Below are 25,541 nucleotides of genomic sequence, written 5' to 3'. Positions count from 1 at the left end.
CTTCTAGAGACATAACCTATGAGATGCCACCAAGTAGGCCCTTGAAGATGCTGGAGTTATTTTTCCTAAAGTCCAAGGGTTATAATCCTACTCATTTCTATGCTTCTTCCATGCAGAATCCTGAACTCCACCATCTCATGGGCCCTGCAGTCAAGGCTGCCTTCAGCCATCGCTTCCCCAACCAGTCCTCTTTTGTTCCTTAATACAAGGTCCAGCAAAACATCTCTCCTTGTGGGCTTCCCCACCACCTGTGTCGAAGTTATCAGTGCTCTGCAGGAACCTCTTGGGCTCCTGTGTGCCAAGCTGTGATGTCTTTCCAGCAGCTGTCAGGGTGGTTATGAGGATTGTGGGCCTGTTATGGTGACAGCTACTTCCTGCTGTCTGTGGAATGCCTCATCTACTTCCTCTTACTAATCAGGTGGCCTATAGTAAACACCCATAGCACTAACACCCATTTTAGCCTATGCTCTAATTTTTCCCCATAAGCTCTTGGCTCATGTTTCATCCACCCCTGGGTAAAGCTTGATACATATTGGTTACTGTCTCACATAAAGAGACCTCCACCACCTTGCCTTTCTGGCCTCTTTCCTAAAAAGTATGTAACCATCCATGAAAGTATTCCAGTTATGCAAGCTATCCCACCGTATCTCTGTAATTGCAGCGAGATCATGGCTCAGCAACTGCACACTAATTCTAACCCTTAATGTTTCTACAGGTCTGTGTGGTAAAGATATCAAATTTAATTATGTAGAATTCCCACGAGTCCTTTTATGTCCAATATGAGAGCCTCAGAGAGCTCCTATGTACGAAATACTGATGGGAAGAATTCATTGGCTTTTCTAAAGGTTTTTGTAACTTCAGTGCTATAAAACCAGTAATAGTATATGAGTTGTGCAAATATGAGCAGACTACTTTAAGAACGAAAAATAGCATCTCTTATGTGGAACTCCTGCTTAATTCTAGGTGTGGATGTTTTAGGTTATTACAAAGGACGAAATCATCAGCTTTTAAAATTGTTTTTAAATACTGAAGCGGTTCAATTGCTTTTCCCACTCTTGCAGTGTTCAGTTACAAATCTCATTTGTTTGAAATTTTGCTCAGAAAAGGTCAATCTGTAAAGATGTTTTAGTAGATTTTTAGCTTGAGTAATTGAAAGTAATAATAGCATCAGCCAGATCTGTAGTACAAATAGGTAACTTGTGGTTTTTGTCTCTCTCTTTCTTTTCTTTGTTTTTGGGATTTTCTTCTCCCCAATTTTTAAGCCTATGGAAAAGTATTCCTAGTGAGGAAAGTAAGTGGCCATGATGCTGGAAAACTGTATGCCATGAAAGTACTGAAGAAAGCAACAATAGTTCAAAAAGCCAAAACAACTGAGCACACAAGGACAGAACGACAAGTGTTGGAGCACATTAGGCAATCACCGTTTTTGGTCACGTTACATTATGCCTTCCAGACAGATACAAAGCTTCATCTCATTTTAGGTGAGTACTCTTCAGGATTCAAGTTCTTAACAAAAAAAGAGCCCTTTTATCTCTATGTTTTGTAAGAGGTTTTTTATGTGGTTTAAAGTACAGTGTCTTTGGAGATTGCATGAAAAAGCATAGGAAGTAAAATACTGTTCATCTTCAACAGTGCCTTTGTTTGTGGTTTTCCTGTTTGAGCCTCAGTGTGCTACTCTGACTTGGAGGGGGTAGTGGTTATCTGTGACTTATATACAGAAAAAATGTATATGAATATTCATCAGTAACCTGGAAGCAGTTGCTTTGTTAAATGTTTTTTTTTTATGAGATAATTGGATCTTTTTTGGGTATTTAGATACCTGCATGTTTCAATTTTTGGGTATTAAGAGATAATCCAAAATCACACATTTCTGTGCTGAAAGAAGAGCTTGTTCATAAGGTTTGGTACTACTCTAATTTTAGAAATGTTTCTACTTCTCAGATTAGCAGTGATTTTAGTGTTTGGTGTATGAGATGTATTTTTAAGAGAATTGCCAGCAATTTTTAAAACCTTCTTACTTAGAGTATTTTAAAATTAATGATTAATATAAGGCTTGGTTCCATGATACGCTTCTGTAGTGAAATGTTTGAGGAAGTAAATTGTCCTTAAATTGAAGTGCAAGTTTTGCATTCCTTTTTGTCCATAACTTCAATTTTTTAACCTTTATTAACAGTCTGACTAACATCAAATTTTTAATTTGGAAAAATTTTTTTAGCGTTAAATGAATCTATACCTCTAGCTCATAATTCTTAGGTGCTCTATGCATATATCTTAGTTTCATATACCACAGTGAAATAATAAACATGTAGAATTGAAATGGAGTATTCACTAGATTCCTTTGGAAAATGGGAGTTGAAAATTGTAGTGTAGTTTCTTGCAAATTCCTCTGACTAGGATATTAAAGAACTACATAAAAGATTGTCACAAATAAATAGTTAGAAATATATTGATGGCTTTGTTATTCCTTGATAGTAACTATTAATAATTAAGGTTTTGAAATTTATATTGAATTTAATGTTATTGACTAATAATTTGGAAAAAATTGAAATATTAAATGAGGTAAAATGTGAACATTTATTATAAACCTATTCTTTAAGTTCAGGAGTTTTTTGCTAAATGCACCTTAGATCCCATTAGAAATATTAAAAAGGGTGGGGAAACCAAAACAAAAAAAAACCCTCAAACCTGAGATAGATGTATCTGTAGCCCAAAAATAAATACATAGTGGAGGGAAGTTTAGGTGATAAGCATAATTAGAAGTCCATAAAATCCTCTTGTATGAAAGAAAATTAAAAGCTTGATATTATATTCTCATAAGACTCAAAAGGAAGCAAGCCCAGTACTTCTGAAGAATGCTGTATAGGAGATTGTACAGAAGGAGCACGTGTCCACCATAATACAGTGTTGAGGTGATGTTTGAAGCACAAAATTCATAGCTAAGATACAATTACAGCCTTTTGGGGTTTTTTTGTTTTGTTTTTTTGTTTTGTTTTGGTTTTTTTTTTCATAAGTTCCACATCCATTCTCAGCATATCTGTTGGGGCCAGAAAGGTCCTTTTCTCCTTCATTTTCAGCAGAAAACAGGGATAATTAGTTAAATTTCTTTTAATGACTTTCTGTAGCAGTGAAAATTTTTTCTCCTTAACATGATATAAAGCTACTTTACAAATCAGCTTGTCTTCACACCCTCCCTGAGGGGAAAAAACCCAAACTGTTACAAGTTTTTCATGTCTTATTATGTAAGTCTGTGTAAATCACTTTAATTTAGCTTTGGAATTCAAGTGTTTCAGAGGCTTCTGGATTCTGGGGGAAACCAGTATTTGTCTTGTACTTAGCTGAATTTGGTGTGTGAGCTACCTGCCATTTTAGTTTTTAGAGGTTATAGAATTGGAGCCTCAGTGCAATATTTAGTACAGTTCTTCATGCTATCAGATTACATAGTATGAATTTAGACTGAATCAAGTAGAGACATGCAGCTGCATTTCTGCCAGATTTTCAGAAAACGGTTGGGAGCTGATTCCACTTTTTATCTTGGCTTTAAGCTGTATGGAATGAACGAAGTGCTGTACCCATGTGAGTACCATCATTCTAGACAGAACCTGTCACACAGGGTTAACCAACTAATATTTTAAAAAATAGCTAAATAACCTGAACTGTCAGCCAGAGTTTATACTGAAGTAACCAGGATTTTTTTTCCATTGTGTCGGTGATGCATTTGATCTCTCACCAAGAATTTGAAGGCTGGTTGTTTCATTGGGCTGTGGTTAGTGTTACAACCTGGATAGAATTAAGCTTGTTGTGCAACTCCTGTGGCAGCTTTGGTTTGCCTCTGTCACAGTCCTTAGAACAATTCAATGGCAATTCCATGCTTTCCTTGTACTAGGTTAGCAGTTTTGGCTAGAAATATTTTAAAAATTTGTTTCTGTTACCTTTTTCTACGTGCTGGAGTTTTTTTAGAAGGAAGCAATTGTAAAATGTGGGGTTATTTATACTTCATTAAATCTTTTTCATTTGCTTACTGGTCTAGATAAATAATCCTTCTCACGTTGTTTGATCCCACTAATGTTCCTTTTCAAAGAGAGAACTGGAGAACTGAAAAGTAAAGAGATCAGAATGTGTGTAATTTATCTGTGCTTTCTCCTTCAAACTATTAACTTAAAATAGGATCAGACCCCATTTATGGATTTGTTTTATATCAACAAATCTATAGAAATAATATTCAAGAAAATACTGAGTACAATTTTGTGGGGCACATTCCCTGCTCTGTGTGTGTAGACTGCAAATACAATCATGGGGGCTGTGAGGTTGCAAATCAATGGCTATAATGTACACTGCAATCATAAACAGCTCTACATCTAAAATATGTTTGTGTTACCATGGAGCTCTGTCATAATAATTTTTTCCCCTCTGCCTTACTGTGGGAAAATCCTTGTGTCATAGTCTGCAAAGAATGAAAGTGTGGTTTCCATGAAGGAGTGTATGTGGAAATAATCTACAGTAAGTTTTGCCATCCAGGTTTCCCTTGTGAGGGGAAAATTTTGTACTTGTCCACAATTGATTATTTCCCCTAATACCTGATTTCTGAATTGCTTTTCTTTGTGTCAGTCTGCCTTGTTGTTCATCAGAGTATTTCATAAGAGTCTACAAGGGTTCTGTTTGTAAATATAATTTGGATTTATTTCTTTTCATATTCCTAAATTACTAAAAGACTGATTTTTGTGAAAAAGCCCATCTTTATAATTTAGGAATAGTTGAGGCTTATTTTATGGTTTTGCTGGTTATTCAAAAGTGGGTCTTGTTCTTCCTTCAGTCCTCTAAGAAATTGGATATTGCATGATGAAATACTAGTGAATTGCAATTAAGGAAAAGCATCTGATAATAGAATGTGTTACTAAATAGCTTACAAAATACCTAATAATATTCCATTAAGAAAATAAAATTGTCAGAAAGTGAAATTATAAGGTTCTGTGTTCTATTTTTTAGACTATATAAATGGAGGAGAATTGTTTACTCATCTTTCACACAGAGAGAAATTCTCAGAAAATGAGGTGCAAATTTACATCGGAGAAATTGTTTTAGCGCTTGAACATCTCCACAAGGTAAAATAACTTTATTCTGGTGTTGATTTTGAGAACTTACAGCTGTATTCTTTTTGTATCATATAAAATGAGTAAGGAGAACTATTGTTTTAGATTGTTTTAAATTGAAAGTAACTTTATCTAGCAATGGGGTATTAGTTGCAGAAATAATCCCCAATGAAGTGTCCCTACTTATGCACCAGATTAAGGCCACACATTTTTGTCTGAGTGAATAGTAGGGTATTGATAAATTATTTCTTCATTTTTAGTAATCCTTGTGAAATGGTGTACGTCACTAAAACTAATTTGTAGTCAACAGGAACAAGTTTTGTGTTGTATTGTTCAGTTATTCTTGTTTCTACACAACTGAGTAGTAGAGTCCTAGCACAACTGTAGACATGAAAAGTGTTACAGTTCTCAGAAGTAATAAGTGGATTTGTAGACTATTACAAAGCATGCATGTATGTATGGTCAATGTACGGTCTATGTCTAGACTGTATAACAGGAGCATCCATTTTCATTCTTAATGAGAGCAGAACTGAGTTTTGCACTCAACAGCAAGTATTTGGTCACTTTTAGATTCAAAGATATACAGTATGTCCTTCCAATTTTAAGACAGTAATGCACAGTGTAATTTTGAGGATTTTTTTAATGTAATTTGAAAGTTTGTTCTTCAAAGACTTTTAAAAATTGTCTTTTTTGAGGTGCAACTTCCCTGTGTCAGATTACCTTAATAATGTTAATTTTGGTGGCTTTATATTTAAAAGCATTCAGCAACATCATCTTGATGTGGTTACACTATCTGGAAGTACATTTTCTTATATTCTGTTTGCAGTTGGGGATTATATATCGGGATATAAAACTTGAGAATATTCTCCTCGATTCTGATGGCCATGTGGTGCTGACAGACTTTGGTCTAAGTAAGGAGTTTCTTACTGATGAGGTGAGTATTTTACTCTCCAGTAAGTGTGGATGGAATTGAGCAAGATGACAAAGTCTCACTGAAATTCTAAGCACATTTTAGAAGGGTGGAAAACCTACTATCCAGACTCCTACATCATAGAACAAAATCTTGTTGTCTGTGTTACTAGGTTTTGAGCTTTCAGTTTATTGGTTTTAGGCCTGCCAGTGTTGTCATATATCTTTGTTCTACTTCTCCCCGAAAAGCTTTCATACTTTCTTCTGCTGCCTTGACATGAAAAGGGAAAGACCTGCATAAGTCTGAAAAGTCACTTACGTTTTCATTTTCAGATGCTTTTTTTTTTTTTAAAAAAAAAGGTTGACTGTGCTAATTCTTTGCAATGACTAGGCAAATGGTATGCTATGACTCCTCTTTATGCTAATAATAATTAATGTATTATTATCTTGTCTTTTTCTCATGTCTGTGTCACTTTTAATAAGCTTAATTGCAAGCTTTTAGTATAAAAGCTTATCTCTTACTAAGTAAGTACACAGTACCTAACACAGTGATCTCTGACTATTGATGTTAGCTGTTAGTGATTTGTAAGGTACAGTTCTACCTCCAAAAAGGCTTTTGAGATTTCAGAGAGTCAAAACTGTGCAGGATTTTACTTACGAGAAAATTTAAAAATGTATGCTTTTTGGCTTTTAGATTAGCTATCACAGATATTGAAATCTGGGACTGTAAATCTAAAAGTCTTTGTTCGAAGCAGCCAAAGGATTTTCTAAAAATAGATAGCTGGTGGTTTCCTCTAGAATATTTGCATTTCAAATGGAGTCTGGTGGGATTTAGGAGGGACCATTTTCAAAGATATTAAATTTTACTTTTTGAAGCAGGAAGTAGTAGAGATAATGTCAGTATATTCCCTCTAAGTTACAGCACAAAACCAAGAGGAGGTTCAACTGGTATGGGAAGGGATGAGCAGTAGATTGCCACTCCAGTGCCAGAGAGTACGTACAGAGAGATACAGTTTTCATCAGGAAAGAATGGAAGTAAAAGGTGTGGCTAGGGAGAGTGGGACCAGTTAGAGCTGTGAGAAGAGCTGTACTAGGCACAAGAGACAAAGTCAAGTACTGGTATTACTGCACTGAGGGGCAAGAAAAGGAGCAGTACCCCACCCTCTGAGCCAAAGTTAAATGGAGCCTAAATCTTCACTATGTTCAGAATGATGTTACAATGAATCAGAACATTAAAGTCTCAACCCATTTTTTTTAAGAAGTACAACTCATCTGTGCTCACCTTTGGCACATCATTTACAAGGAAGTACAAGGAAAGGGGAGGACTTGGATAGGCATCAGAGATCTATTTGCTTTATCCACACTCTGAATTGGATTCCTTTTTCTCCAGTTATTAAATAAATCCATCTTGCTCCTTGGTCATTTAATGGTGGTTCTTCTGACTCTAATCCATTCTGTTTCCAGTATATACTGTAGAAATGTGTTCATTTAACTGTATTTTTCTTCTCTTTCACATTTTATATTTGTCCTCCCTGCAAAAAATCTCAACAGTTCTCATGTTTCTTTTAACAAAAAAAGTAATTGCAATTGTGTTGTTTGCTTTCAAAATCTAAGAAATTGTCTACATTTGACTAAAATTTTTGTGTGCTATTGTAATTTAGCTACTGAACTTAGACATGATTAAAATGACCCATTTACACAAAGAAATTGACATTTCATATTGTATTTTCTGTAGATAAACTACTACTAGAGCACTTAAAATAGATATTTACATTTCTGTACCAATGTACTTTACAACAGGTAGAATTTGCCTGTAGAGCTGTTTTCATGCTCACTAGGGTAGCACTTTGATTTAAAAGTACCCAACTGTGTAAGTCAGGTAAAGGTGTTGCATTTGCAATTTAATCAGAGCAGTGTACTTTCCTTTCTCTCCCTTTCTTCACATGTCTTTGCTGGTCTGCCTGCTTCTTGCAAGAATTTTGCCATTAGAAACACATACTTAAGCAAGTGGAATTTATTCTATTAACCCCCTCTTTGGATTCATTGTCTGAAACAAGTTATATTAAGGTTATTAAAATCATAGTAGAGGTATGTACTATATTTAGAGTTTTTATTAGAGAGAAATACTTCACCATGTATTTATGAATTTTGGATGGGTTTTTTTGCTAGAAAACATTGTGATTCAATGTTTTCATTATCTCTGCTATAATCTGACGACTGTTAAAGATTTCCATGTACCTGGGCACCTAATGAATCAAAACAGGACTACAATAATTGCAGCAGACTGACTGTTCTGCAATGGAGAGGTTGGAAGCTGCTTTTCCTTAAGCTTTGTTTGAGTGAAAGGAAGCCTGTTACTTGTAGGAAAATAGAAACCTACTGATTTCTGCCATGCAGCTGCTGAAGCATGTGTGAAGAGTACATTGTCAAATACTCTCTCTGTTTTGCATTTTTTGTGTGAAAACAGCATGCGAGAATTAAACATCCAAGTTAAAGCAGTGCAGCTTTAAGAGCTTTAAAGTATTTTATGGTACTGCTTTGCTAAAACCTGACATTTGTTTTTTACAACAGTGATGTTACCTTTATTTTTCTTTGAAACGAAGCAATATGCTTTTATTTGCATGGAAAAAGAAGAAATAATCTGACTAGAATAAAGTAGTTCAATAAAAAGGAATTTTCACATAGAGTAGATCAGTATCACAAGGTATTTAAGTATGAAATTACTTTTAGTGCAAACTTTATTTAAAAGCATGTAAAGACCTACAGTTTTATTAGCCTAACCATAGAATGGGATTAGCTAAGAGATTAAGAGATCGAGAGAGATTTAGTATTGCTTTTTATGGCATTTGTATTCTAAACCCTGTGATGAATTTTTCTGATGAATTTTCCGGTGTTTCTGATTTTTAAATCTCAACTGAATTGTAAACAAAATTGGGGTAAAAAAGACAATTTTCTCATTGTTTTCATGCATCTCAGTCTGGTGTTTGTCTAACTGGGTTGCAAAGTACGTTTGCACATTACATTAATATAAGTCATTATTGGGGATGTGAAAATTGGTAGAACTTGAAACTTCTACAGCACTGTTTTGTTTACACAAGTGAAATCACTTCAGTGGTTTTTTGTTTTTGTTTTTTTTTTCAAGTCTTGTAATACATTTATCTTTAAAAACCCTAGAACTCCTAAATTGTTGTTTTGAGGTTTTTTTTAATTATATTTTTTGTGTGTTACTTTTATCTTGTGGAGTTGTAGCTTAGACGTTTTTGTCTTTTTATCTCATTAATAGCTCCACTTCTCTGCTGGAATTGTTTTGATTTGGTCAATGTCAGTTTAACCTAGTCATCAGATCTGGTCTTAATTTTGTATATATTGCTAGAGTGCTACTTCATTTCTTAAAATCCTTCTTTCCTCTCACATTGCCTTCAATTCCGTAACTAACTAAAAATCATACTTTAGTATACGTGGAGATCTGTATGACTTAAGCAAAATAAGATAAACACATGCATTGAATTACTGTAAAAATTATCTGTTTAACCGTACATAAGAATTTTTCTTGTTAATTAAATCCAGTAAAGTATACTTTCTTCCACAGTGTAGCAAAGTGCTCAATTCTTCTGCATTGGTACACATCTTCTGCATTAGCTTAAGTTTTTTTCTGAAGCTTTTGTGTTTGCTTAATGGAGTTTACAAAAATTAGATAGTAAATACTGGATGTTGTCAGTCTTCAAGCAGTGTCTGTGAGCATACAAGTATCTTAGTAATAAATAATATAAAAATGGGTGTTCAGTATGATAGATGATTGAATTGAAACCTGGATGTCTGTGTACTTCTATCTGATGTGTAGAATGAATAGTTCATATACATTGTTGTTTTTTCATCTGAAAAATCTCTTGATGAGAGTTGCAAACTTAGTTATAACTCAAATGCTTTTCACTGTTGAATTGTTTGTTTTCATTTATTTGATGATAGAGTGAACATTCTGTTCTGGAAAGAAAAGTAGTGTTTATTTTTAAAAGATTTTAAAGGACATTTCATTGGAGGAAAAATTTCATTGTATTAAAAGAAGGCTTAGTGCAGTTTAAAGGTAGCCCCGAACAGAGAGAAGTGACTACAACTTGACTCATTGAGTGCTTTTGTAGTTGTCATCTAACATGAATGACCTAGTAAATTAGCTATGCATTTAACTTAAAAAAACTTTATAATTGTCCAATTCAAGTGAAAAGATCTTATCATTGCAATTAGACAGTTCATTCTCCAGCACTGAGCATTCTCTTGCAAAAATGAGTAAAATTATCCATACTTCAGATGACTTGCTACATGTGATTGTGTTTTAGTTAAAGGATTGCTCAGTGATGTAGACATAACACAGTTATAAGAAGTAGATTTACATTTCTTCAAGGAGAAAAAAGTAAGAGTAAACTGAATAGTGAAATTAGTCCACAGAAGTTAACATCAGTTATAGATCTGTCCAGATAACTAGTTTTGGAAAAAGAAATGAAGCAATGGCAAAAACGTTTTGCTTTGTTTGGTGTACTTCAGTTGGCTTAGTTTTAACTGTCCCAAAATTGAATATTAAGAACATACCAAACACTCTAAAGTCACATCACTGAGCAGGACTAATTTAATTGGAAAACCAGGTCATTAGTGATCAGCTGACTGTTTGAGCCTTTGCCCAAGAGGTTTTCCTTTTCAGTGCTTATCACAAAGAATATTGTGCTTTTCCTGCATGGACCAGTAATGCAGAAGATTAGAGCATAACACAATTTCTCTCCAGATTTTGATGCCAAAATATTGAAGTGCTGTTAAGAATTTTTGCAAGACAGATCATGATTTCTTACAATGACTGCTTTAAGGATAGTGATTTCCTATTGTTATATACCATTTAAAAATAATCCTATTTTGAGGAGAAACACCAACCTCTGTGTTAAGTATTCTTTTATCCAATCGTTTATTGGATATTAGCTTGTTTGTGAACTTGGAAAAATTCTGATTCTGTTTTCCAAAGGAAAACAAGTAACGTTGAAGGCAAATCCTCCCATTGTCATTAATCCATTTTTCTCATAGTTTTTGTTTTTCCTTTTGAATAACTGTGAATACCTTACTTCTATGAAACTTGGGCAGCCAGGAGAAAAATTTAAGTGACCAGGGATTCACAGCCAAATGTAAATTAATTTAGAGCCAGATGGATTGCATTTGAACAAAATTGTCCACTCCTACCTTTTACATCTGGATCTCTGAAACTATAAATATTAGACATGTTCTATATGATTTTCTTCTTTAAAAAAAACAAACTGTTGAAGGCTTATATTGGCAGCTAGCAGAATTAGTACTCTTCCATACCTTATAATTTTGCTTATTTTTGAAGAAAAATGAGTTTTTCAGGTTTTGCTTTGTATACTGTTCTATCATAGTCCTATTGCTTCTCTTTTCATAAAGACAATGCTTTAGAAAACAAGCCTTCCAAAAATTCGAATTTTGAGAAGAACTTAGTACAAGATGTTCATCCAAGTTGACAGTGGTACATACTTGCATTCCTCCCACACAATAATGCGTTGTTTCTGGATTTTTTTGTCTGCAGAATTGAGACTTTTGTTTTCTTTACTCTTATTTGCTTTAAAATCCATTAGCAGGAACTGGTTTAAATAATTCCTTGCAGAATTGTAATTACACTGCACCATGAAAGCAAACATAGCTGTTGTAAAAGTCTGTGTAAAGGGTTCTTGACCACTTGACATTAGATGAGGGTGTGGCCTTCCATTGACTTTTGTTCTGGGCTCACAGTGGTAGAGGCCACAGGTTTCTTGGTTAATGCAGTTAAGATTTAGCTGCCCTTGCTGTCCCTTTTAATTGCCTGTTCTGATGGCATCTGCTGGCAGGCAAATCTCATTCTTGCTTGAAAAATTCAGTAGCATTTTTCCATGTGTGTTTTGGAAGCAGAAATCATTAGTCTAGCTGTGGCAAGAGCCATGGTAACCAAATGGTATTTTGACTTAACTGGCTTCTTCAAGTTGGAACAGCCACTAGGATAGGATGTTCAATTAATTTCACATGACCCTGAACTCTTAAAAAAATTCTTCATATGATGACATTTCAAACTAGTGGACCTTTGATCTGCCCTATTGCAGCTGTTCTTGCTCTAATCTAAACTTCTGGTTTTATATTAGTCTTTATTATGATTTTGTTATATACAGCAGAGCGGTCTAACTAGTGTACCACTGAACTTTTATGGCCTTTGTTCTTCTTCCTCTGTCTCCTGCAAAGGTTATAGTTTTGGTTGTGGATAGAAGTTCACTGACCAGTGGTGCAAGAAGATGAGAGGGAGTCTAGTGGCAGAAAAACAGGCTTGGGCAAGAGTCCAGCTGTTACCAGAAAGGTTTGATGTGATGAGAGAGGCTTGAGGACAAGTCAGGATTTGAATTTGGTGGATTAGTGTCAGTGAGGTACCCAGCCAAGTACAGGTGTGTACCTACAGCACAGCTGATGCAAGGTTCAAGAATGGAAGCCTGAACTTCTGTTTCCAGCTGGCAGTGCAGGGCCAGTGCAGGAGGGCCCTGACAGGTTCCACACAGGTTACTCAGCTGCATTTTGTCAGAATTGGTCTTGAGCAGATATGCCTTAATCCCTAGGATTAGTGAAAGAGGTTATGGAGCCTGTTGTTAAGCTCAGGGCCCTGATATGGGTACCCTGGGAAAGTTTTCACTATTTATGCTTGTGGCAAAGCTCTGAGTTATGACTTTCAGGATTCTGAATACATACACTCACACCTGTACAAAATAGGAGCAATGATGATACTGTTTTCTGTATTCTAGAAATTTTGGTATGTCTTTTCATATCTAATGGATGCTCTTTGAAACACTACTGATAGAGCCCAGAGAGGGTCTAATTAACGCTGCCTGGAACTTTGCAGTACGTTTAACAGAGGAAGAAAGACAACTTGGGACTTGAATCATTTGTTCAGAGGTATAAGCAATTAAGGAAGGTAGTTTTACTCCGGTGTGTTTCCCTGGATTAATCAAATGAAGAACAGTGAAAGTTTTCTGGTGTAGTTCAGACACTGGCATCTTTTCAGGCCTAGAAATGATCTACCACTTTAGGCATTTGAGCAGACTAAGAAATGGATTTTATGTTGCTGTTGAAAGGACAAACAAAAGATTTAATTTGATAACCTGTGGAGCACTTCAGGTGCTCCAATACACCCAGTTAAGTCTTAATTCTGAATACAGTCACATTATATATACTTCTAACATTTGCTGTCTGAATTTGCTTATTTCTTAACTAATTACTTTTTTCCTTGTTAAAATAGTAGAACTTAATTGCTCTAGGTTTTAACCATGCCTTTTGACTCTATCCTACCATCTGTTCTATTAGCAAGGTATTCCCATTAGAGAATATCTACACTATTAAAGAACTTTAGGGAAGAGTAGCTTTGGTTTTATTTATTTACAAGTTACAAAATTTATTTAAGGATTAAAGTGTCATGGTTTGAAGGAATATGATAGTATTACAGTTTCAGAATGTGTCATATATGATGTTGCAGGTAGTAGTCTAGCTCAGTTAAGAACAAAGTATTTGTACAGTAAGTAGTTGGAGAACAGAAATCAGTCTGTGTTTCAAAGATGACCTTTCAAGTAGCTGGAGAAGTGGGTCTTAATTTTGAATGGTGAGAAGAATGGGTTCGGTGAGTACTGTCTAAATAATGTTTGCACAAAGACTCGTGAATTAAATAAGCCTTAAGATTTTATGACTCAAGTGTCTGTTGGAGCAGTGGTGGCACATTGTTTGGATGAAGTTCATCAAGTTAAAGAAGTACTTCAAAGGTTGTACATTTATATGTTAAATAATACATATTCAAATGGCAAAATAGCATTTTAAGACACTTGAATGCTTTCTGCACCTGCATTTACACTTTGGAATTAAAATCATAATCGCTCAAGCTCTGAAGCATTTTCCCAAACCAGTATTTGTATGGCAAGGAAATGTTCCCCATAGTCTTGTGCACGTGTGCAGAACAGTGTACTCAGAATAGGCCTCAGTATTCGAAGCCAGATACTCTAAGTGCACTTTTCAGTTATGTGGATCTCTATTTCCATAGGTAAATTAATTTGATTTTGTTGAGGCCCTGAGCTAATGAAGTTCTGCCTATTGAAGGAGTTACAATGCTATGTAACAGTTCCTTGGGATCAGGTCCTCTGAGAAGAATTGCAATGCCTTCACCTCCAAGGTGCTTCATTTACCTTTACTAAAAGATCTGTTATTGCATAAACATTCAGGATTGGTGCTGAACTTGGTAAAGGAAGAGAAATCATAACCATCTGTTGTGTGCAAGAAGACTAAAACTATCTCCAGATTATCTGTAAACATTAGAGTACTGATTTGCTGATTTGAAACAAACATAATGACACCTGTTCCAAGACGAGGTCAATATTGTAGTGAATTGTGAGTTATGGGTTAGCTACACTTCTGTTTCTGTCCATTAGTGTTGTAATTGCTTGCTGTTCTGCAACTCAGAGGAGTGAGCCACAATGTTTAAGGCAGGCATGCTGAGAGAGTGAAGAAAATAAGCATTCTAAGTTAGACCAAACAATTCTTAAGCTCAGGTATTTGCAAGGTATGCATGTTCAGTGAGCATTCACCTATAGGTAATCCAAGTTTAATTGTTTTTTAAGAACATCTTTTTTTGTCTTACATCTCATAACATAAGTGCTAATAATGTGGCTTTTGGAATTTGGATTTATGTTATACAGTTGAATGAAATACAAATTTGGAGGGGGTACAAAATAAGACTTGACTGTGGTTTCAAAATGAATGTTGAAATGCAGATTACCAGTGGCATTTTGTGACAATCACATCGTGGAATGGATAGCTGGAAGTTATCTTGCCTAACGTTTTGCACCAATACAGTCACCTAGAGCTGGTTACCCACAAGTTTGAGTATCTCCAAGGAAGGATACTCCACAACCTTCATGGCCAGCCTGTGCCAGCTCTCAGTCACCCTCACAGTAAAAAAAGTGTTTCTTCCTCTGGTCCTGGGCACCACTGAAAAGAGCCTTGCTCCCTCTCTTTTGCATGCTTCCTTCAGGCATTTTTGTATATCAGTGAGATCTCCCTGAACTTTCAGGTTCACCTCTTCAGGTGAAACAGTCCCAGCTTTACCAGCCTTTCCTCATAGGTTCCATTAATCATATTTATGATTCTTTGCTGGACTATCTCCACTATATCCATGTCTCTCACCAGGAGACCAGAAAATGACAGAAAATAAAACTGTTATTGGAGATAACATTATTTGAAAATGATTGTAAACTCTCATGTAGTGCATAAAGCAGAAACTGTTAGTGACTTCCTGTAAAAGACATATGTAACAGTGATGAATTTACCTAAGTGTTCCTAATGAAACTTCATACTCTAAAACCTGTGTTTTTTAAGTAACAGCTAGATGGAGTTGATGAAGCTTTGTAACTTAATAAACCACAACATAAACAAAGATTTCTAACAGGTATCTGGATTTTATGACTTCAGCTGTTTTGAAGTCAGGACATTCTACAGTATTTTATGAAGGCAAATCTGTGTCAATATATAGTTGGGAGTCAGAATGCTTTGATTTCAGATAGTTGTCTTGATATCTCACTTTGGCTGCATTATCTTTACTCTTTGGAGAGGTAGCAAGTGAAGAACAGTTTCTTTCTGTGTTTTCCACTCCCCTTCCTTTTCCTTTTCACCCTTCTTCCTCCCAGCTGAAGGAAAAAAGAAAATATTGAATAGTTTTAGATTCTCTGATGGAGGGCTAGGAATTTCTGACCTTTTTTCTTTTTTTTTGTGCATTCTATCACACTATTTCTTTAAGATAACAGGTACTGGAAAAGATTATCAAAGAGGAACAATAGTTGTGTCAAAAGAAGATGGAATCATGAAAAGTTCATTATTATATGGTTTTGTTTCAAGTTAATATTGCAAGTTAATATTTAAACAAAATGAGGCCTTATAACTATTCTGAACTCAGAATTTTACCCCAGAAAACCAGTCACAGTATATGTATTTTAAGAAATACAGTTTAATAATATGCTGGTGGACTGTTTAATTTTTATGTCTTAGGGCACAGAGCATTATTTCTACTTTTAGAAGCTTCTTCTCATTAGTGTAGTCTCTTATATAGCGCCTGTTTAAAACTCCAAACCTGAATCTACAAATGTAAAACCTGACCTTTGAAATATTTGCTTTTTTGAACACTCTTCTTTAAAGGACCTATCAGGATCTCTCCCCAAAATGCTAGAAGCATGAAGGATAAGGGAGGAGCAATGTTGCATGGCCCAAACACATGTGCTTTCGTCATTAGCAAGGTACAGCATGACCTCATGTTGACCTCAAAGGTAAATCGCTACCAGGGAACAATTATACATGCCTGTGAAAACAGCTTAGTTTTGAACAAGAGAATAATTTAGTGCATAGGATAAAATTAAATTTACAACACTGTCTGCCTTTCCCCTTCTCTGTCTTGTCTCTCTCCAAGTCTCTTCTTGAGACAATGTTGTTTTTTATATGTGTTTGTTGTGAAAGAAGACTACTTTTCTAGAGGTCATAATAAATTCCTAAATATGGGGAACTCAAAGGATCTTGTATCCAGTTTAGTAAAATTGTACATCTTACAAGTAACTGCCTTTTTAATGAAAGGTTTCATTTGTTATCTAGAGTTTTGGTATTGCAGCCTTCAGAATGTGTATCTATGTTAGCTGGGGAATCTTGCGAAGTTCTGAAGTGTATAGATCATTTAGACTTATGGGATAGTTTTTCTAAATGTTAGTAGGTTATTTTTTGTGTGCTTATCTTAGACTGCAACACAAACTTATGACATTTTATTTTTTCATAGAAGACTAAATATTCTGTAGCATTATGCAATACATCTCTACATATGATGGAATATTATTTAGCTAGCAGTTCTGAGCTATTTGGAGAAGAATTGCTGCCAGCATCTCGGAACTGTTAGCCATATCTATCCCATATATTTGTATAATATAATTGTTTGATGTAAATTTTATTTTTTTTCCTAGAATGAGAGAGCATATTCCTTCTGTGGAACAATAGAATATATGGCTCCAGATATCGTAAGAGGGGGCGACGCAGGTCATGATAAGGTACGTTCTAAGTTTATTACTGAAAATAAACTAATTCTTCAGTCAACATACTGCTCAGCTTGAGGGGAAAATACGACATGTTATCTTATTTCAGTATGTGCTATTTAAGGTTGTCCTAAGATAGATTGTTTCCTGTGTCTTCAATTGTATGTTGATGTATTGTCCTGTTCTGATCTATTCTGAAGTAAAAAACATAATTATAAAGCTATTGAGGCTTATTTGTGTTCTTTTCAAAACTTGTTCTAAATATGCTGTGGGACAATAAACTTAGTTGACACTTAATTACCTTTGCATAAAAAATTATTTCTGAGTAGAAAATGGTTTGTGGCTAATACTGATATACTTTTTAAACTCAAAGAAATCTGTTGTCTTTATTGAGGTATGGGATAGGTTATTAATGTTATAAGTGTTCTCACAGTGTAAAATTGTTTAGCTTACAACTCAAGTTTCATTGCATAATAAAGTGTCAGTAATTGATAGAAAAGATCAAGACAACACTAATTAACAGCTGATTTTTGAAACAAACAAAAAAACCCATTCTTCAAAATAATTCTACAATATTCCTAGATAATTTATTCTGATTGCTTACTATAGTGGGAAGTCTTGGAAAATATTTAATTTCTGTGGTTTTTTGCTGTAGACTGAGTTGAGTTGTCTTTCTCTTGTGGATCATGGAATGTAGTTGATTGTAGTTCCTTTTATAGCAGTCTGTCTAAGAACTGGAAAAGTCTGACTTTTGCCTGAGAAAGTTCTTTTTGTTCTCTATGCATTCTGTGTCTCTTTTGGTCTGAGTTTACCTTCAGTTAGGGAGCACTGTAGTGGGCACAGCTGGGATCCAGCAGTTTGAAGTAGAGTAGAATGATGTCCCTGATTCTTCTGCTACACATGAAATAGAGTGTGCTTTATCTTCACTTAGTCATTATCTCACACCTAGCTCGAATTCCACCATAGTCTTTGTCTTTTTCTACTGTACTCTTTGCCCAGTTGCTGTTAAAAATGGAATTTAAACTTACGAAATGAAGCTCTTTCCTGCACACTCTCAGTTTAGTCATGCCACCTCCAGAGCATCTCTCCAATTTGTCACCTTGAATTATGATTATGGCTTCTCAAAGCTTAAAATTCAGTCTTGTTGCTGACTTGGAGAGCAATCTCTGTTCTGTTTTCTTTGATACTATCTTATACTTTAATCAGCTGTGCAGAGTCATACAGTATTCTATAAGGAATAACTTCAGTTTGACAGTGACTGTTGGCTGATCAATAGAGCTGATTTTGCAATTATGTGATGTTAGTTGTTTACACTACACACTCACTACCTTACATTGGCAATGTCATATATGGTCATTTTAGAAGATTGTTAATGTATTTTATACTTACTACATATCTAGCAACTTGAGGACCTTACAAGAAGAGAAAAGGAGATTACTTTAGTATGCTGTGCTCTCATTAATCAATTATTTATCATCTGTAATCTCTTCTAGGTGATTGCAGTGTTTGTCTTAAGGACTTGCTCTAGTATTTCAGTATTTATTTTTTTAAAGTTTAATTTCTGATTCTGCAGATCCTCCTTTCCTTTTGGAAAAACATATGCCAAAAAGAAGTTCTTCGGGATTTTCTTTGAGAATTATATATTTACAAAGATAATTAGTAACAGTACAGAGACTTCATCAAGTAGTTCTTCTAGATCCTCTTGGCTGAATATATGACACATCAGATTCTGTGTATTTTGAAGCAAAACCAAATAAACCAAATAAAAAAATTTTATTTGGTCTAAAATGACCAAATTGTTGTGATTTCATTAGTTGTCTTCCTGTATTGTATTAATATTTCCAGCATAAGTAAAGCAAAAGGTTTCATTGATTTGCAGATTTCATGGCTGTAAACCTGAGAAGTTCAAACACCTGTAATTAATTTTGTTGAAAGGACTAAACTGCTTCCTTTATTATTCATAGTAGCATACTTCCCTTCCTTTTGCAGTATTTCGTAAGTTGTGAGGTATGATATGATTAGTATATGGGAAGCCAAATATCTCATGTGTTACCACTGTCCATCTCTGTAAGGCTGGTGAGGTGCAGTGGTGGCACTGGATGACCATAACTGAACAGTGCCTGTACCATGTGGAGCTGTCCATGCAAAATGCATAGCAGGGAAAGTAACTGGAACCAAAATGCAGTAAACTGTCAAAGTGGGACTCATGCTAGATCCTTACTGAAGTTCTTTAACAAACAAAACCACTGTTTTACTCATGATCCATTGCAGTGGTAGGGTGATGGAGACATGGTTTTTCTGAAAGCTTTGCCTGAGTGAAGCAGTAAACAGATGATACATGAGCTGGCTGAAATTGTGTTCAAGTTTAGAAATGTCATAGATCAAATAACAGGAAGGAACAGTGCTTTTAAACAGATTCCTTGAAAATCTGTGAGGTTCAGAATATCTGACAGAAGCAGATACTACCTAAGTGAAAAACTTTAGGAACTTAAATAGTGGTCCAAGTATTTAAACACTAAAAAGTTGTTGGTATTGGTGTTATTATTAACAACAACTACCAAAAACTGAAGGATGGGATGCCGTCCAAAGGGACCTGGATAAACTCAAGAAGTGGGCATGCAAATCTCATGAGTTTTAACAAGACCAAGTGCAAGGTGCTGCACCTGGGTAAGGGTAATCCACAGTATCAACACAAACTGGGGATGGACAGAGCAGCCCTGCTGAGAAGGATGTGGAGGATGCTGGTGGATGAGAGGCTGGACATGACCCAGCCATGGGCACTCCCAGCCCAGAAAGCCAGTTGTGCCCTGGGCTGCATCCAAAGCAGTGTGGGCAGGAGGGCAAGGGAGGGGATTCTGCCCCTCCTCTCTGCTCTGGTGAGACTCGACCTGCAGTGCTGCATCCAGCTCAAGGGTCATCAGGACAGGAAGAGCATGGATCTGTTGGAGTGAGTCCAGAGGAGCGGCACCAAGGTGATTAGAGGGTTGGAACACCTCTCCTGTGAGCAAAGGCTGAGAGAATTGAGTTCAGCCTGGTGAAGGCCTCATTGTGACTTTCCTGTACCTGAAGAGAGCCAACAAGAAGATGGTGGGAGACTTTGCACAAGGGCATGTAGTGGCAGGACAAGGGGCCTTTAAACTAAAAGAGGAGAGATTTAGAGAAGATGTTAGGATTAAATTCTTTATAGTGAGGCTGATATAGTACTGGAACAGGTTGCCCAGAGAAGCTGTGAATGCTCTGTACTTGGAAATGTTCAAGGCCAGGTTGAATGGGGCTTTGAGCAGCCTGATCTAGTGGAAGGTGTCCTTGTCCATGGAACAAGATGGTATTTAAGGTCCCTTCCAATCCAAACCATTCTATGATTTCATAGCATTTTCAGGAGCCTGGATTAACTGTGGGCTGTGATCTTAAATTGTGCTTTTTGAACATTCCTTAATTTCATTCTCAAGCTCATAAAAGTTCAAGTTCTACTACTTCTTAGCAAGCCTTGGGTTCCTCTCTTATTTTGAGTGTGTATGAGAATTCATATCACATCATCATGGTAAAAAAATCAAAATTAATTCTGTCTGGAAAGCAAAAGGAACTTTAGTAGTTAGTGGAAAGAGTTCAGTTTGAGAAATTAGTTGAAGAAGCTAAGTGGAGAAATTTCAATATAAAATTCAGTTATCACAGAAAATACCTTCAGTCAGTACCAGAGTTGTTTATGCTTTGTTGTTATTTCATTGATAATTTTACTTCAGCATATCATAACATACATAATTACTGTTGTTCTCTAGGCTGTTGATTGGTGGAGTGTTGGTGTTCTTATGTATGAATTATTAACTGGAGCATCACCATTTACAGTCGATGGAGAGAAGAATTCCCAAGCAGAGATTTCTAGGTAAGATTCAAAGCAGTGAAGTATATGCTTGCTAACAGATGATCCTTATGCCATAATATATGTTTTGTGAGAATTCGTTAGTTTAAAATTTAGAAAGAAAGTGCTGCCATGGTAACATTATATGTGCTCCAGTTCTGTTCAGTAGAATGACGTTGGAAAGTGGATAGGCTTTATTAGCTAATAGTACTGACAACAGAAGACCTGTTTTGTTTAAACTACAGTGGAGCCACAGCCTTTTAGATACTTAGCCCTGTTTCATATTTACTGTTGAAAAGGAACTCAAATGAAATATGAAAGTGTATGTAAATAGAATTATCACATTCTAAATCTTAATACATTTAGAGATATCTTTAGCTAGAGATACTTTTTTTGTCAGCTCTTGCTAGGTTGTTCTGGCAGACTGCAGATTTTAAGTGTCAGAATGTACCCTACTCCTACCTTTTTGTTACAAGTAATGCTTGCTTATTAGTGTGTAGCATGAAACAAAGATCATTTCTAGTACCACTTGCATATCTGAGAAGAAATGAATATGATACCTACAGAAATGAAATAAACTATACTATTCTTATCTTTTACATAAAAACTTTTTGTTACATTCAGTAATCTCCACGCTTTAAAGGTTTGTTTTCAGTACCTCTGTTAAAAGCACTGGAGCATTTCTAAAAGACAAAGCAATAAGCTTCCCCAAAACACATTACTGAAATCTCCCCCAGAACAAAAATTTCCTTTTACTGGATTTCTTTTGGAGCAGGAAGTTGAGGTCTTAAATTGCTCAAATTACTAACTGGAGTCAAAATGAGCTTGTAAGTCCAGTCCCCAAACTAAGAATAGTCTTGCTTCTCTTGGAAGGTATTGTCCTGGTTCTGACCCTCACATAGAACCACTTGATATTTAAGGTTGTAATGGATGATAGAACATACATCAATTATTTAGATAATTTATTTTACTTAAAAATTCAGGCAATTTCTTGGGAAATTAAAGCCTGTTTATTGTTTTTTACTTCTCTACCACAGCAGGAAACTTGGACAGTCAGTAGAAAAAATACAGGGGAGAGAGGAGTCCATTAATGAAAGAAAATTCAGGACTGCAGCCGTTCGGTCGTTATATTGCAGTTAAAATTTCAGTTAGCTCTTTCTGCTCTGTTTAAGGTTAGAAGTTTGGTTGACTGGTTACTTGTGCCATGGCTGAATTTGTTAATTTTGATTTCCAAGATTTACTAGATGGGACTCTGAAGGAGTTTTTTTTAAGAGAGAATCTTGAACTGAATTTCATAGATATAGTTTCTTAAAAACGGGGAAAAATTTAAATTATGTATTCTACAGGACTCGACTTTGTTTTGATAGGCCCATCTATGGTTTTTAAGAAAATAATATTTCTGATAATTTGAGTAACCACAAGATTGTTCATCTGTCCTCTGCCAGCTAATAACTTACTTTAGTTGTGGCAAGTTTACTGTGTTGCTGTTCAGTCTGTTTTTGTTCTGGTGGGTGTTTATGATATACATTTATAGGCAGCAGTCCTATAGTATTTGTTTTTATTTTGATAAATTTAGGAGTTAAATGCTTACAGTTTCCTATATTGAAGATGTTCCCCAGTCTTCCTGTTTCCTGAAAAAGCCTTTTCTTAACTTAGCTTCTCTTGTTCTTTCTTACATATGGACAATTTATTCTTGTTGATCTTGTTGATTTATTCTTGAGGATCTTGGTTAAAGGAAGGAATAATTTACCATCTGAACAAAAAAAATACTTCTTCCTTTTTCTTGGGTTCCTCTTCTTGATGCTAGTGCTGGTCTGATTGGTCTAATTCCTTTTCCTCTTCTGTCACTTTCAACTGATGACCCTCTGGTTTATAGTTCTTCTTCTAGCTATATAGCTGAAATCTTTTTATCCCGAGTTATATGACTGCATTTCAGACTAGATTTCATCTGTCTTGTCTTACTCCTATACTTCTAAGACCCAGTGGTTTCTAAATCCTTTCCACTGATAGCAATTTCTTTGTTAGATGATTTCAGTGTTATTTGTCTGCAGTTTATGTCATGAGTGTTATGTTCCTTTAAAGAACATACGAGAATATTGCTGCTGCCCTGGCTGCTGCACTGAGTCGTGTGGAACCTTCTGGGGAATGGTGACTGCTGTGTGCCTTTAGGGGGCAACAAGAGAGTGCTTGGAGCTTTCCGTGAGGGTAGTGTTGAGCAGGCAAACAGACACCAGATAGTTACAGTTGCCAGTGATAATGAATTACTGGCACAGAGATATGGGTTATTACAAACGTCTTTGATAGCAAGGTTGTTCTAACCAGAAATCACATTGGTTAACCTAAATGTGCTTAAACTTTGCAATTGCAGCAGACTTAGAGAACTCAGTTTATTACTTGCTCACAAGCTGTTGAAAACATGGTTTTGGTTTTCTAAGTTTAGGGAAAAAAATAGTCTTCTAAATGGATCCAGGTCCTTCTTTTATTTTACCTAGGTAGGAAGTAATCTTAGATATTTTTAGATAATTTTACTCCTTCATGTTGCACAACGGCTGTCTGGTGGTAAATTTGAGCATGAAACTTTGTTCTAAAATATCTCTCCAAGGAACAGTTCTGCTCTCGTGTCAGAAACAGTGTGTAGTTTGCTTTTTTTTTTTCTTTCTGATGAGAAATTGTGTTGTTCTTTTATCATAATCTTTTTGGCAATACTGTGGACTTGTTTTGTGGAAAATGCAAGTTAGGTAAGTGCAAACTTTGCCTTTTATCTCTGTCTCCGAAAACGTTTCATTCATATGCTTTGTGTTATGGGATATTAAACTTGATTCAATTAAAAAAAAAATCACATAACTATTTCCAATATCTCTCCTTTTCTAGTGCGCCCTCTTCCCTTTCTCTTGTTCCCAAATCTTCCTTTAATTTTTGAGAATTCTGAACTTGTATTGCTGCAGAGCCAGGGGTAAGAGCCATCCTGCAAAAGCATATTCAAAGGCTGGAATTGATTACACACCCAGTATTTTCACTTTGACTATGACGAGTTTGTAGAGCTGATTTAGATGAACAAATCCATTTTAGGGGGCTGACTTCTGAGGGCCCTGGCATGTATAGGATTTAAAATGAGCAGGAAGGTTTTGGAGTAGTAGTTTGCAGCTGAGCAGCAGTTTAGAAAATCTTACCAGCTTTAGGGTTATGAATAGTTAGGAACTTTTTCTTTTTAATGCATATATACATCTATAAAATAATTTGTAGAAGCATATGATGCCATATTAGTGCACTAACACCAGTAGCAGCCTGTGGTCTTTATATGACATGGCTGGTTAGACTATTTAAACTTCATTGGGACAGCTGAAATTTGACAGTGTTAGGTGCCGTGGACATACTTCATCCATGATCCTCAAAGAAACCTTTTCTGTGTAGAGCTGTTGGGAAGATGCCTAACTGCTGTATACTGGGATGCCTTTCTTTATTGATTTCCTTCTTTAATCAGTGACTCACTCTAGTGATTGCTGGATCTTTTAAAGGATGGAACAGTCATTATATCCAACTTCTAATTTGCATGATTTCTTCTAGGTATTCTGTCTTACAGCTTGTAACTGCCTACCTGTAACATACAGCATTTTTATGTTTAGAGGCACATCAGAGTGCCTCAGTGAGTCTGCCTGTAGATCATTCAACCATTCAGTAAAACAGATAGTTTAAAGAAACTTTTAGGTATTGTAGCAAATTTTCTGATTTGCCTAGAGCAACGGATACACATATGTATCTGACTGCTCCAAGTTGGAACAAAAGAACTAGAGAGTTGAGCACGACTAGTTCTGAGGTGACAAGGTCATTCTTAAATGTGAGGGTAAAAACTCTGCTTTGGAAGTCTCTTCCATTTACCCGTTAACAGGGTTACAGCTTGGGGTTTCTTTCTCTTATTCCCCGTACATCCAGAAGGATATGTATCTTTTTGATGATGCTTATAACACAGTATCTCAGTTTAGAGACAAGTTTAGGAGAAAACACTCTGGAATGAGTTGTCTCCCCTAAAAAGGGTTCCAACAATCCCTTTCCACCAATAGGAAATGAATACTAGTGGATGAAAGTGAAAAAGCATTTTCCAACCATTAATTAATGAATGGAATGCCCACAAGGCATGGAAAAAAGATAGATAAATGCTAGAGATTAAAGTGTCAGACCTTACCCCCTCTCACCCACGCATCAGAACAAAAACCCAGAATGCCAGGGAGAGAAAAAAAAAACAAACCACCAGCTTGCCATGTGGTAGGTAGAAGATAGTGGCTCCTCTCACAGAGGAAAAAAACCCGAAAAACCAAAGAGGAGATTCAAACAGCAGTTCAGGCAAACAGGTGGGAACCTGACTCTGTGGTGTTGGTTCCTTTTTCACAGCAGGTGAAGCAGGTGGGGCTGGTGTGCTTTCTCTCATTGACTTGGCTTTTCTGAGGTATGGGGTCAAGACAAGCCCCTCTACTCCCCCTGGTCCCAACTGACTATGGTCTCACAGGTCCCTTTTTCTTTTGTCTTGGAATTAAATAAACTGTCCAGTTTGCCACAGAAAGGTTACTGAAGGATTGCTGCTGCAGC

At 35.9% G+C, this 25,541-nt stretch overlaps 1 protein-coding gene and 1 pseudogene across 2 annotated transcripts in view; both read left to right on the top strand.

Moving 5' to 3' along the window:
- Positions 1 to 25,541, top strand: part of RPS6KA5 (ribosomal protein S6 kinase A5) — a 77,289-nt gene that overhangs the window by 20,539 nt on the left and 31,209 nt on the right. For both annotated transcript variants that reach the window (XM_014869879.2, XM_088167468.1), the window contains exons 3-7: positions 1,263 to 1,481; positions 4,984 to 5,099; positions 5,914 to 6,021; positions 17,036 to 17,119; positions 20,881 to 20,984. In XM_014869879.2, the coding sequence (XP_014725365.1) occupies positions 1,263 to 1,481; positions 4,984 to 5,099; positions 5,914 to 6,021; positions 17,036 to 17,119; positions 20,881 to 20,984 (631 nt within the window). The remainder of the gene's footprint in view (positions 1 to 1,262; positions 1,482 to 4,983; positions 5,100 to 5,913; positions 6,022 to 17,035; positions 17,120 to 20,880; positions 20,985 to 25,541) is intronic.
- LOC148223402 (small ribosomal subunit protein uS17m pseudogene) lies at positions 17,197 to 19,600 on the top strand (annotated as a pseudogene).

The sequence above is a fragment of the Sturnus vulgaris genome, chromosome 6 (assembly GCF_052056855.1).
Source record: "Sturnus vulgaris isolate bStuVul1 chromosome 6, bStuVul1.hap1, whole genome shotgun sequence".
NCBI classification, from domain to species: Eukaryota; Metazoa; Chordata; class Aves; order Passeriformes; family Sturnidae; genus Sturnus; species Sturnus vulgaris.
The sequence above is the reverse complement of the archived record's forward strand: the minus strand, read 5'-3'. Positions and strand labels throughout refer to the sequence as shown.